Source organism: Diprion similis, chromosome 4 (assembly GCF_021155765.1).
Source record: "Diprion similis isolate iyDipSimi1 chromosome 4, iyDipSimi1.1, whole genome shotgun sequence".
Taxonomy (NCBI): Eukaryota; Metazoa; Arthropoda; class Insecta; order Hymenoptera; family Diprionidae; genus Diprion; species Diprion similis.
In genome coordinates, this window is record NC_060108.1 from 10,955,284 (window position 1) to 10,966,988 (window position 11,705).

At 33.7% G+C, this 11,705-nt stretch overlaps 1 protein-coding gene across 1 annotated transcript in view; it reads left to right on the forward strand.

The window, feature by feature from the left end:
- Positions 1-9,424, forward strand: part of LOC124405666 — a 91,814-nt gene extending 82,390 nt beyond the window's left edge. The window contains exons 6-8 of the mRNA XM_046880756.1: positions 3,446-3,558; positions 3,918-3,991; positions 8,984-9,424. Coding sequence (XP_046736712.1) covers positions 3,446-3,558; positions 3,918-3,991; positions 8,984-9,069 — 273 coding nt within the window. The 3' untranslated portion in view covers positions 9,070-9,424. The remainder of the gene's footprint in view (positions 1-3,445; positions 3,559-3,917; positions 3,992-8,983) is intronic.
- The last annotated feature ends 2,281 nt before the right edge of the window (positions 9,425-11,705 follow it).

The window sequence follows — 11,705 nt, forward strand, 5'->3', positions numbered from 1 at the left end:
CAAAATTTGAATTTCGAAAGGTCGCTCATAATTTTTGTAATTTGTTGGTGCATTTCTTTAGATTTTTTCGAGCGACCTTTTAATATTCATATTAAAACTTCACTAATTTTTTTTTCTCTCATTTAGTAAAAAAAAGTCGATAAAAATAAACCACGACATGGATTAAAAATCAAACAAAATATTGAAAATATGATTTTCTCAATTTAATTTTTTGACGATTTTTGACATTTTTAAATATTTTCAGCGACCTCTTAAAATTTTTTTTACATCTGTCTTTTGGAGTGAGCTCTTAAAGCATCAAAAACTAACCTTTCATCACACGAGACTGAAAAAAAAAAAATATTTGGTTTTTTTTTGCGCTACCCTACTGATACATGTTACGTCTCTAAGGCTAAGATTGAGTTCTTGGTAAACGCAAATTTTCGTGGCTGAGTAAAGGCCGCGAAATTATTGATAGGAAAACTCTTGATCTTTCAGAGCGAACCGAGCAATGAGTCGGCAGATTTCGAGTCTTTAGAAGCGGATAAGATTTTAGTACGACGTTTGGGGTTAGCAAGAGTCTGGCAGAAGTTGCGGTTGAACTTTGGTAAATTTAGCGTCAAAGTTTTATCCGTATCGGATAAACTCGTGCGGTGAACTTTCTCAAACATTCCTTAAACTATTTCAACGGTAAATTTCCAGCCAATATTGCTTATTAGCTGTATCAGAGACGCCATGCTGTGCCCGCCTCACTATTTTGGAAAATTTGAATTCTCCTCCCTCGGCTCGCTACTCGCGATAGTAACTCGGGATAAAATCGCTTCACACTCACTCAACGAGAGACTGAAAAATTAAACTTTTTTTTCCCACATTTTTTGCCAACTCTGCTGCGTACTTCCATTATTATACATTCCCTCGCGGAAAATTGCTCCCCTCGCTTATTCTTGCCGAGTCAATTAATTTCAAACGTTCCCGGATTCTCAAGAATTCATACCGATGAATGTCATCATCTCGAGTTAACAGTTCATTCGAAAGAAAATTGATATTACCTATAACGCTTTTTCTGCGTTATAGATAATTATACTTCACACCAAAATAACGCGACTTTCAATCTAAAATCAGCTCTGTGAAAATGTTTAATATCCAAGATCGTAATTGGAAGACGAATAGTATCCGACTCAAGATATACTAATCAAGTTGTGCAAATGCGTGAATATACAGATACGCCTCAAGAAAAGAGAGAAGGAGAAAGATTCAAGTAAAATCGCAAGCAGAGCTTGAAATTAATGATATCCTTAACTGGGTTCCAAGGTTCGTTTGATACTCTGATTTCCTCGCAGTAATGTAGAAAGTTTAAAAACATCTAACGAGAGGATAAAGACGAAATAAAATGATGAACGAAATGAAAAAAATCCATCGGGCAAAGTGCGTCACCGACGAAACCAGAAATTAATATTCCTCAGTATTTTGCTAATTGCTTCTTCTCATTATTCCCTCATTTTTTCTCATTTTACTCAGGCCCTATTTGCCTGGGATTATTGCCGGCAGGTTTCAGGCTTGAAATTCACTGATCCGATATTTCATTTCAATAACTTCGCACTAGCATACGATTAATCGTATATCTATATAGTTGGGAAATATTCTCATGGCGTGAGAGCCCGTAACGTAGTTTTTTTAATTTGCAACTGATGCGAATCGTAGTTTTTTAAGGGGGGAGTCAGGTGTAAGACGGAGTTTTTGCAGTGATTTTCATAAATTTTTTTAATAGATAAAGAATTTATATAATTTATTGATATCGTGAGATAATTTTATACATATATTTGAGAATAACTTCTGAAATTTTTAAAGATTTTTTCCGAAAAGTAACGGAGATACCAGCCGCCGCGTAGATTGCTTGCATCTTGAAGGCCGCAATTTTTATCTGAAATGAATTACACAAGGAATTAACGTTTTTTATATGTCTCTTCTATGTGAACCTCAATTCCCTGAAAGAAAATTGAAAATCAGTATTTTCTAGAGAAATGTGAACATAAAGCATAATTTTTTGCAATTTTTTCGTACCTTTTTTACAACACAAAAATACTTTAAACAAAGATATTATCGAGGATTCAGATTCGATAGAGCGTATTTGTATAAAGAAATTAGAAATTAGGAGTATACGAGTCTTTTACGAATCCTCATGGATTTTGTATCCAAATCTGATCGCGGTGAGACGCAACGTAATTGTTTCAGAGGTATAACATCGTTAGTCAAGATTAAGGTAAACTTCAGAGAAGCAGCAGGTACTTTAAGAAGATTATTTCGTAATTCAAAACCATTATTGTTTGTCGATCAATTTTTTAAGATCCTCTTCTTTCTCTCGATTGTATTATCGAGCCATGACTTTGCTAAATTTTAATTCAACATGAGCAATTTGAAATCAAGTTCTGCACAGTTCTGCTTCAAAAACAGAGTTTGAATCGTTGGTTTTCCTCTACAATATTCTGAATCTGTAATTGAGTGGATGTATTATTTCTACCCTCGAGTTTCTGAGCCGTGAAATGTCTTTCGGTAAACTCTTGCCTATATTTTGACCGGTAAACTAATAACAGGAAAGTTTCGACCTCGGACAAACTTGTAAATTAAAGTCAGGAGAGAAGTAGAAACACAGCGAAAGTGTACCCGTCTAAGTTATGTTCTGACTTATAACCTTCTGTTGCTTGACTGCGTAGGCGTCACGTTTGGACAGTTATAATTGACTTAATTAACACCACGCACACACGTAAATACACACAGAGCGGCTGATTAAACTTCCGGTGAAAAGGTACGAGGAGATAATTAGTACTACTTTCAACAAAAATAAAACACATAAGAATTGAAAAAGTTAAACAGTCTGAGACATCATCGCATTCTTACAGACTGTCGAAAACGAGTAGAAATTTTTTCTCCCTGAGACAACACGTTTACGAAACTGATTTAAAATTTATATAATCAAACAACTTTGAGTAGAGTTTTTTGAAAAAATTTAAAATTAAAACAAATTAGAATCGTTTTACAATCAATTCACCGTACAGTAAAACTAGTATACAGTATGAAATTGAAATATTCGTTTAACTCGAAGGAATAAGCAGGGAGGACCAAGTTGATTTCAATTCGAATTGAAAACAGCGGAAATGTGGGGGAAATGAGCTGAACATTAATTTCCTGTATGCAGTTGCTGGCTGCTAGGACGAAAGGCGTTTTCACTTAAATTTTGGAATTTGAATGCAACGCTGCTATATGTATAGTTGTTCGAACAAGCTTAGTCTGTGATCTATGAAAGAGGATCCGTTGAAAAAGGACGTAGGAAAAAATCGTTATAATTTTGCTATCTCTAATATTCTTTTGTTTTTCGATATTATCAATTTCTGAAATCGATCAATCATCCCCAAACTACCCGATGAAATTTCACCACATTTTCTTTATCGACATTTTTTGCACTTTTCAGGCACGTTCGGACTACGAGGCGCTGATACAACAGCACGGCTTGGTTTCGTCCGTGTCGGGTCTTCGTCTGGAAGTTGGACCACATCATCTCACGGAGGGAAAAATAAACGTGAGGTAATATTCGAATTGATTAAATCGTTCTCTCGGAAACATCAAGATACGTAGCGAAAGGGAAAACGAACTTTGATTGAAAAAGTATCCATCATAAATCATTATATCCGAGAATTGGAAATTCCTGATTTATCTTGTAAAAAGTAAATCTGAATGATGGTGCAGTAAAATGGACAGAAATGAACGAGTTTTCTTCAGTTTTAAAGTGCAGATAATTACTGCGAATGCCTTCGCGAATTTTTTCTCCACAAAATTAATTTTCTTCGGTATTCAAGCCTCATACTGATAAGATAATATTTAAAAATAAACTAACATTGACGCAAACTTTTTCTGTCAACTTCTTCTACTTCTCTGTTATAAAGGTGTGAGGCAACAGTGCAATCAAGTCTTCCAATCAAGGAGCCGCTGATTGATTATCGAAAGACGCAAGTGTTCGGTAAGTTTTAATGAAAAATTAAACATATTATTCAATAAAGAAACATATATTTGTATCAAGATTTGCGGAGTGTAGATCTAAAAATAAACTTAAGCGAGTCAATTTAGCTTCGGAACGATCCTCTTGATGGCAAAGTTGTATGGGATATATTTATTCTTTATTTAATTAACAAATGGGGGTAAAATTCTAATTTTAAAACAAATGCAAGGGGTTAAACGGAGTTAAAAATCTGGCACAACTTTCTGCTCAGAATGATCATGCAATATTCACAACTTGACAAAAGTTTAGTTTTGCAGATCCGGAAGTGTTGAAGATCATTAAATATTTTTATAATCACAATTTCATCATGTTCACCGTAAAATCACACGATTATCAGAACAAAATCTCGGAATGCCTTCAGCCTAGACTGTATCAAACAAATTGACTGTTTTTTTCTTGTAAATTCAAGTCAAAATATTCTTCCAAATGAGGAAAACGAATGCTGTCAAAGTTTGAGCTCTTAATATTAATATTTAACCGTCCATAACGGCGATTTCCGATTTACCATTTAAATAAGTTAGGAATTTTTGTTGTTTCTAAACTTGTGAATTTTACAAACTCGTCAACGCATCAGTGTACTGATAAGACCAGAACGTATTTTTATGGGAAATTAAATGGTTCACAAAACAGGTCTCTTATCATTTTATGGTAAATCTACTCTTTGAAAAGTTATTTAAGGTCCTTTGTTGACCATTGACCTTGAATAACTTTTGAAAGAGTAAATATATCATAAAATAAAAACAGACATTTTTTCTAGAGCGTTCAATTCCCTACAGAGAACAAGTTCTGGTCTTATCAGTACACTGATGCCTTAACGAGTTATAAAATTTCAAAGTTTAAACAAAAAAAATTTCCATTTTATTTAAATGTAAAATAGAAAATTGCGATTATGCATCTCTGAATATTAATAAAAAGAGCCCAAACTTTGACAGAATTCTTTTTTCCTTACTTGTAACAATATCTTCGACTTGAATTTTAAGAAAGAAATAAAGATAGTCGATTTTTTTTTTGTTACAGTCTAATCAAGACTTTACCTACCAATTTATTATTAATTCACGTACACCGATGAAATAAACTTTATTCGCAGCTGCTTATAAGTTGTACCTAAGCTGTGGGTTTTTATGTCTATGTATATATTGTTTATGGTATATATACGTGTTGTTCACAGCCCGGTGTATACGTTATACATTTTACGGCTTAATCAAAATCAAGAGACTCTAGTTGCACGCTGAAATTTATTCATGACATTTGGTTAAATTTATTCACGGCTTCAGAGCCGTCGGCGTATACATCAGCCGGTCTTTGCCCGAATGCTCAGACCTTCATAATACTGGGCTAAATAAGTAGCTGAACCCGTCCTACCCCAAAAAATTGCAATAATTACCCGCTCGTGTGAGTTTTTTAAGCAGCAACTTCGCAATATTACTCCATTAACTCATGCCTAAATTTTCAAATAGTCATCATTCATTTTCATTAAGGGTATTCACTTGTTAAAATCCCAAACCACTTTGGAAAGCAGTCACGTCAAAATCGCTTGAAAATCGGTTAAAATCACTGAAGATCATGTGTCAACACTTGATCGTGTGTAATCGCGTGAAATTACTCGAGTCATTGAAATCCTTGAATACTCTCTCGGTTTTTTATATTCCTCTGGAAATTTCCTTTCTTCTCTGTATAACAACAAAGTCAAATAACAATTAGATAAAAAAAATTCCGCGGTAGATCATCTGAATGGTGTCTGGTGGAGGAGCGTGATAAAGTCTAATGGACGTTTGATTTTCCCTAATTGTTGCTATTATTGTTTATAACGCCATAGTACGACCGCGCGTGTGATTTATGAACGAATTCCAACCCTCTGTGACCATATTTCTCAATTCTACCTTCTTCGTTATTACGCCAGTGAACTGTACGTACGCTTATAATAAGACAATCTGATACTGGGTCTAATTTAAGAAGCAATTAGGCACGGCGTATACATTTGCCATAGACAATACGATTTAGGAGAACCGCCGGACGAGAATCAGAGTATACTGAAACAGGAGAACACCCTGCTCACCCGAGGGTTAATTAATGTTACAATTTCTCTGAGAAATTTCAATACCTACACTTTCAGGTTAGATAGCTACGTATATACTGTATTATACAGCTCTCTTTACTCATTTCCAAAAAGCAAAAAAACTACTTTTTATCGTTACTAGACAGTCCAACAGAAACGATTCAAATGCATTGCAATACAGTATCTTTTTTTTTTTTTTTTTTTTTTCTAAATTTTTCTCATTGGATTTGAAACAAAAAATATATTTTAACCAAAGATTTTGGAATCCTGGTTTGTGCCTGGTTTAAAAGTGAACAATAACTGAGTTTTTGGGGTTAGTTCAGAGGTTCGCTCGTTGTTATTTGTTGTTCATTTAGTAAATACATCGCTGTAGCAAATCATGCGATCAATAATTGTTAATATTTCACAATCAAGTTTAAAATTTGCACGTCATCGATGATCTGCTCTTTTATTTGCATTAGCAAGAAAAATATGACCGAAAATGGGGCAATCGTTGGTTGCAGGATATAACGCTGTATTAATCTATAATAATAAATTCGTCCATGAATTTTGAAACAGTACGGCCCACGGCTATTCGTCCTGCAATTTACCAAATTGATTATGCATGACTGTTTTGAAATAACGTGAAAAATTCTTCAAAATAATAATACAAACAAAACTTTAAATTGAATGCCATTTCTGCCCGCAAATTGTGCAGATCTGCATATACTGTAAAGTATATTCATTGGTCCGATATAATGTTCAACATTATTTGTAATTCAAGTAGTAGAACAATTTTTTATCTGTTTAAATTTTTCGATGCGCACGACATTTTTGACTATAATTTTAACTACGTTTCGGTTCGTAACAAACTGTTTCATTCTGAAGACTTGAAAATTCAATTGATCTACTTACTCAATTTGCGATAACGTCATTTCTTTGGCCAATTTTGTTGCAAAATTAATTTGTATACATTTTTTTTTTTTTTTTTTTTTTTTTTGAGATTATACTCGAATTACGAATTTGGTTACTATCTACACTTAAGATAGTAAGCGTTAAATTATACTCAAAAAGTATCCTCATACTTGTAAACTGATGCCAGAATTCCATTTCATGTTAAGATTCAAAAATCAAATTCATCGATTGACAAGATTTTTGAGATTTTATTGAATATACAATTTTAAAGATCAGATGTAAGACAATGTTCAGTAACGGTATTTAAAATATGTTTGTAGAATTTCAAACTTTTGTATTAAAACTTTTTATTCAATTTCACAATATGACACTAATATCGATTATGATCAACAAAAAATTGAATCAAACATTATAAAAAAACAAGAAAAAGAATACTGTTCCGGTAAATTTTGTAGAGAATAATCGTTTGCATGAAATGAGCTGTGATTGTGCAGAGAAATCGACTGAATTTTCAACAATCTTGATCGATTTGAAATGATCAAGCATCGCCCAATCTAAGCTTCCGTTCACATCTCTAATATTGTGTACTTTTGCATTTTCAAAGAAGTTTTTGTAGCCTACGAATGTTACAATTTGACAAATCCTCGCCTAGATAAAACTATCTTGTAATGAAATAAACAAAAGTAACGATCGTAGGCAAATGAACGTCATTCACGTCGAACACGGTCACAAGTTATTGATCTTTCTATTGAATCATTTGTCCCATTTTCTGTTCATTAAGGGATTATATACAGTTAAAATTTTCAAAATATTGATTGTTTATTTTTAATTTTATTTTCGTAATATACATATATTTAATTACACACACACAGAAAATTTCTTGTCAATCTGGCAAATATTGACAACTCGACGTAAATTGAAATAAAAAAATTTTCTATTACATGTAAAATGTTTTTGAAACTTTAAACGCGTTTTTCTCAAAACTGTGTTTTTAAAGTCGGTGAGCAAGATTTCTTGGAAACGGCTAAACCGATCGGTCTCAAATTTTAACAAAAGCTTTTTAAGTATATTTTTCAGTAATTAATCAAAAGTACTTTCTCACCGATTAATATTTTACATTTTATAAACAATTTAAAGCCTAAATTTTTGTCAAAGATCGATTTTTTTTTTGCTTAAGCCGTCATTTTGTCAAAAATTATTATTTCGCTTATTCCTTCGATCAATTACAAGATAATACATCATATTAATGGAATATTTGTTTAAAAATCTTTAAACATAATTTTTTCCTAACTCCATTATTCCCAAGCCGTCGCGTTCATATCATACAATGGAAATGAAATTGGAATGATTTTTCACGCGTATACATTATCAGTCCTTGCAGAAAAACATGAATCGCCTCACTCTGCCATCATGCAAGGATGAATCTGAGGGGGAAGCAGCGAAGCATTCTCATCGGGTATAAACGCGTTCAACGTTTCCGTATCTTCGTCTCCCAGCTCTGCGGTTGTGCTCACGTAGACGGACGAACTTTTTATTCCACTTTTCACCCATTATATTGGCCTCGTCTACACCAAGACCTGCCATTGTTTCCAATTACCTCGAAAAGTTGAACAGCAATACCATTCGAAGCGTCCCATCCTTCATTCGGAGTGCTGATGCTGGAGAGGCCCAACAGCTTTGTATAAATAATTCTTCGAATTCACCACACCGCGTTGATTTCACAAGTTATCAGATTTTCCTCTTTCATTTTACTCTTCGTATTTATGTTTTCACGCTTTATTTATCCCCAGATAAAAGAATCGTGTACTCAAATAAGGGAATAATTTTGTCTACATTAATTCAGAAACGAGTTGTTCAAACGCGATTATGTATTGTCTCTTCTTAAATCGTGTCTAATTAGACAAAAACTTGCGATCCACGTATCGTTAGTTTCTGAATAAAAAAAAGACGTTGGACAGAATTGAAATGTTTATATAAATTAAACGTGTCACTTTATTTTGCAGTTCAAGGCAGCGCGTGCCTCCCCAGACCATGCTTGATGTTGCTGGTAGGATTCTTGACGATCACTCGGCTACTTCCGGTTTCCTAAATTGGGATTGCGATAGTGGCGAGGAAGAAAATGAAGAAGAAAAAATTCGTGACAAAAGACAATCAAAGTAGCTGCGAAAAATCGACGTGGATAATCACAGAGCTGCGGTCAGGTTAATATATAAATAATTATATGTATATATATATATATATATAACATACATATATATATATATATCAAGTGTACAGAAAGTACGTGTGCAATGTGCATAGTTGAATCATCATATCAGTTTTGTAATTAATTATAGCCAACGGTAGTGTAGAAAAATTCTTGTTCGATCTTAACTAAGAGTGGAGATTGTGTTTTTCCTGTATTATACGAGGCTTGAAATTGCAGAGAAGCATGCGTACGGAAATTTTTATCTACATATATGTAGTTTACCAGTGAATTCGGGAAAATAATTTATCCATTATGGATTTAAAGTTCCAATAATTTTTGGTCGATTTCAATAATTTATACGAATAATTTCGTAAAACGTATTTTTTCGTGAACGTGATAAAGTTTTTTGGCAACGAATAAGCGGATGAATTGTGCTGATTTTTTTTGAAATTTTCGTTACGACGCTTCTGGAGAAGGAAAAAAACGGCAGAAGCTATAGAAAAATAAATCGTACTAATAATACTTTGGTTGATCGTGTTACATGGCTTTGTGATATATCTGCGTTAGACCTTTAATTGAATAAACATATCTTCGTAATCATGTATACCGCGAATGAAACCAATTGTGTGTATGTATATACATGTATATTCTGTAGTGATATTTTTGAAGGTGCAAACAGCGCACACGTACTGTATAGATAAACAAATAAATATATTACATATTTAATATGCATCATATTCACAAGAGAGGAGAAGAATAATCCGTGAAAAAATGCTGATTGTAAAACGCTGTATAATGCTATGCCTAAAACAAGTTCTGTACTACAGTACTTACAGGATGTAAGAATAAGAGCTTTTCTTTCAGAGCCCCGAGCATCAAAAAAGCGTCGTCAATTTTTTTTTTGCGTGACGATTTCACCTTACGTCTAAAATATGAATGTCGTGAATACAAGTAACTAAATAAGACAAAGTTGGATCCACGCTCGTGATTTGGATACCATCAAGGGTGCAACTGACATCGCGTAAAATTGAGGTTAAATATATTACGCTCGATGAGACAGTGCGTAAAATTGAATTACTCGAGAGTGCGCATGCGCCAAGGTAGGCCATAGTGTGTAAAATCGAGAATGTCAGTGGCGCGCATGCGCAAGCGTTGTTTTACCGCACTGTTAGGAAATGGGGCACTTTCTGTACGCTCCGCAGTATTCGAAAGTAAAACTTTACAAACAGGTGTTGGAAAAAAATATACACACAGAGCAAATTTGTACTTGTGTCTGACTCACTGCGGAAGAATGATGCGAACAACGAGAGAGAGAGAGAGAGAGAAAGAGAGATGAAGGAAACTCTTGAAAGGGAAGCTTTTCTAAGAAATTCATTACATCAAACACAAAAAAGTTGTATTAATTGATAAGATAATCGAATGAAACGTAATTAGGGATAGAAACATAATAAAAGAAACAAACTACCGAATAACTCTGTTCGCTCATTTGTTCTCATTCCGAAAGAGCTTCAGCTATACACCATACACATGCATATTTATGTATACCTACCCCTGCATTATAGTAGTTAGATCCTTCAATCAATATGAAATTGTACGTGATATATATATATAAATGATATGTATGGTGCATATAATATATATGCAATATATACTTATGTGTACGGCCTAATGTATATATTTCGCAAATTTAGTAATAAATTAATATTTCATTACAGCTGCAATGTTCGCACATCAATTGAACTAACTTCACCCGAACCTGAACAATATTTAGTCAGCAGGACGAGAGTCTAAGGAAGTACCAATATTCCAAGGCACGTCGAATCAATTTTTCACGATTTTCGCAGGATAGATTTAACGTTTAAAATTTTGAAACGCAGAATCTTAACTATTTCGAAAATTATGAGAATACACAATGAAATGAGAAATGAAAATTCACTTTCTTCTAACATAGAGCTTGACTGTATCTAAAATCTTTCATTCTTTTGAATTATTGTTTGAAAAATGTTATTTCACAGACAAGTTTACGATATTAGAAGACATCAGAAATCAGCGAGTGAACAAACCGATGAATTAATACAAGTTGTCGCAATCAATAACGTCGACCAGAATGCACATCTCGTCGTCGTTCAAAGTCATTAGGCATAAATCAATAATATCCACTTCGGTAGAATTACGAGAAGCTGAATATCTTTGGAAATGAACGATTGGCAGGAGATAAAGTTAAATGAATAATTGGTGGATCCCTAATATTTGCGTACCAGGCAGCGATTCGACGCTGTATAAACCCGAGAGTCGAGAGTTTCCTTATCGACAAAGAAGATATCGAATACTTGTAATCTACTAAAAAGTATTTCATTTCCACCGTTTCAAAAATCGCATGAAAAGTTCTAATCCACTGCAGTTGTTTTTTTTTTTTTTTGTTCGTTTTTTTTCTTTTGCCGTTTTCAATGTTCCAGGGAAATACCATCAACGTATAGTCCATTCTTCTCTTGACTTCTCAGCGGAATAGGAGAAGTTCGAGTTTGAATTGAAGAACG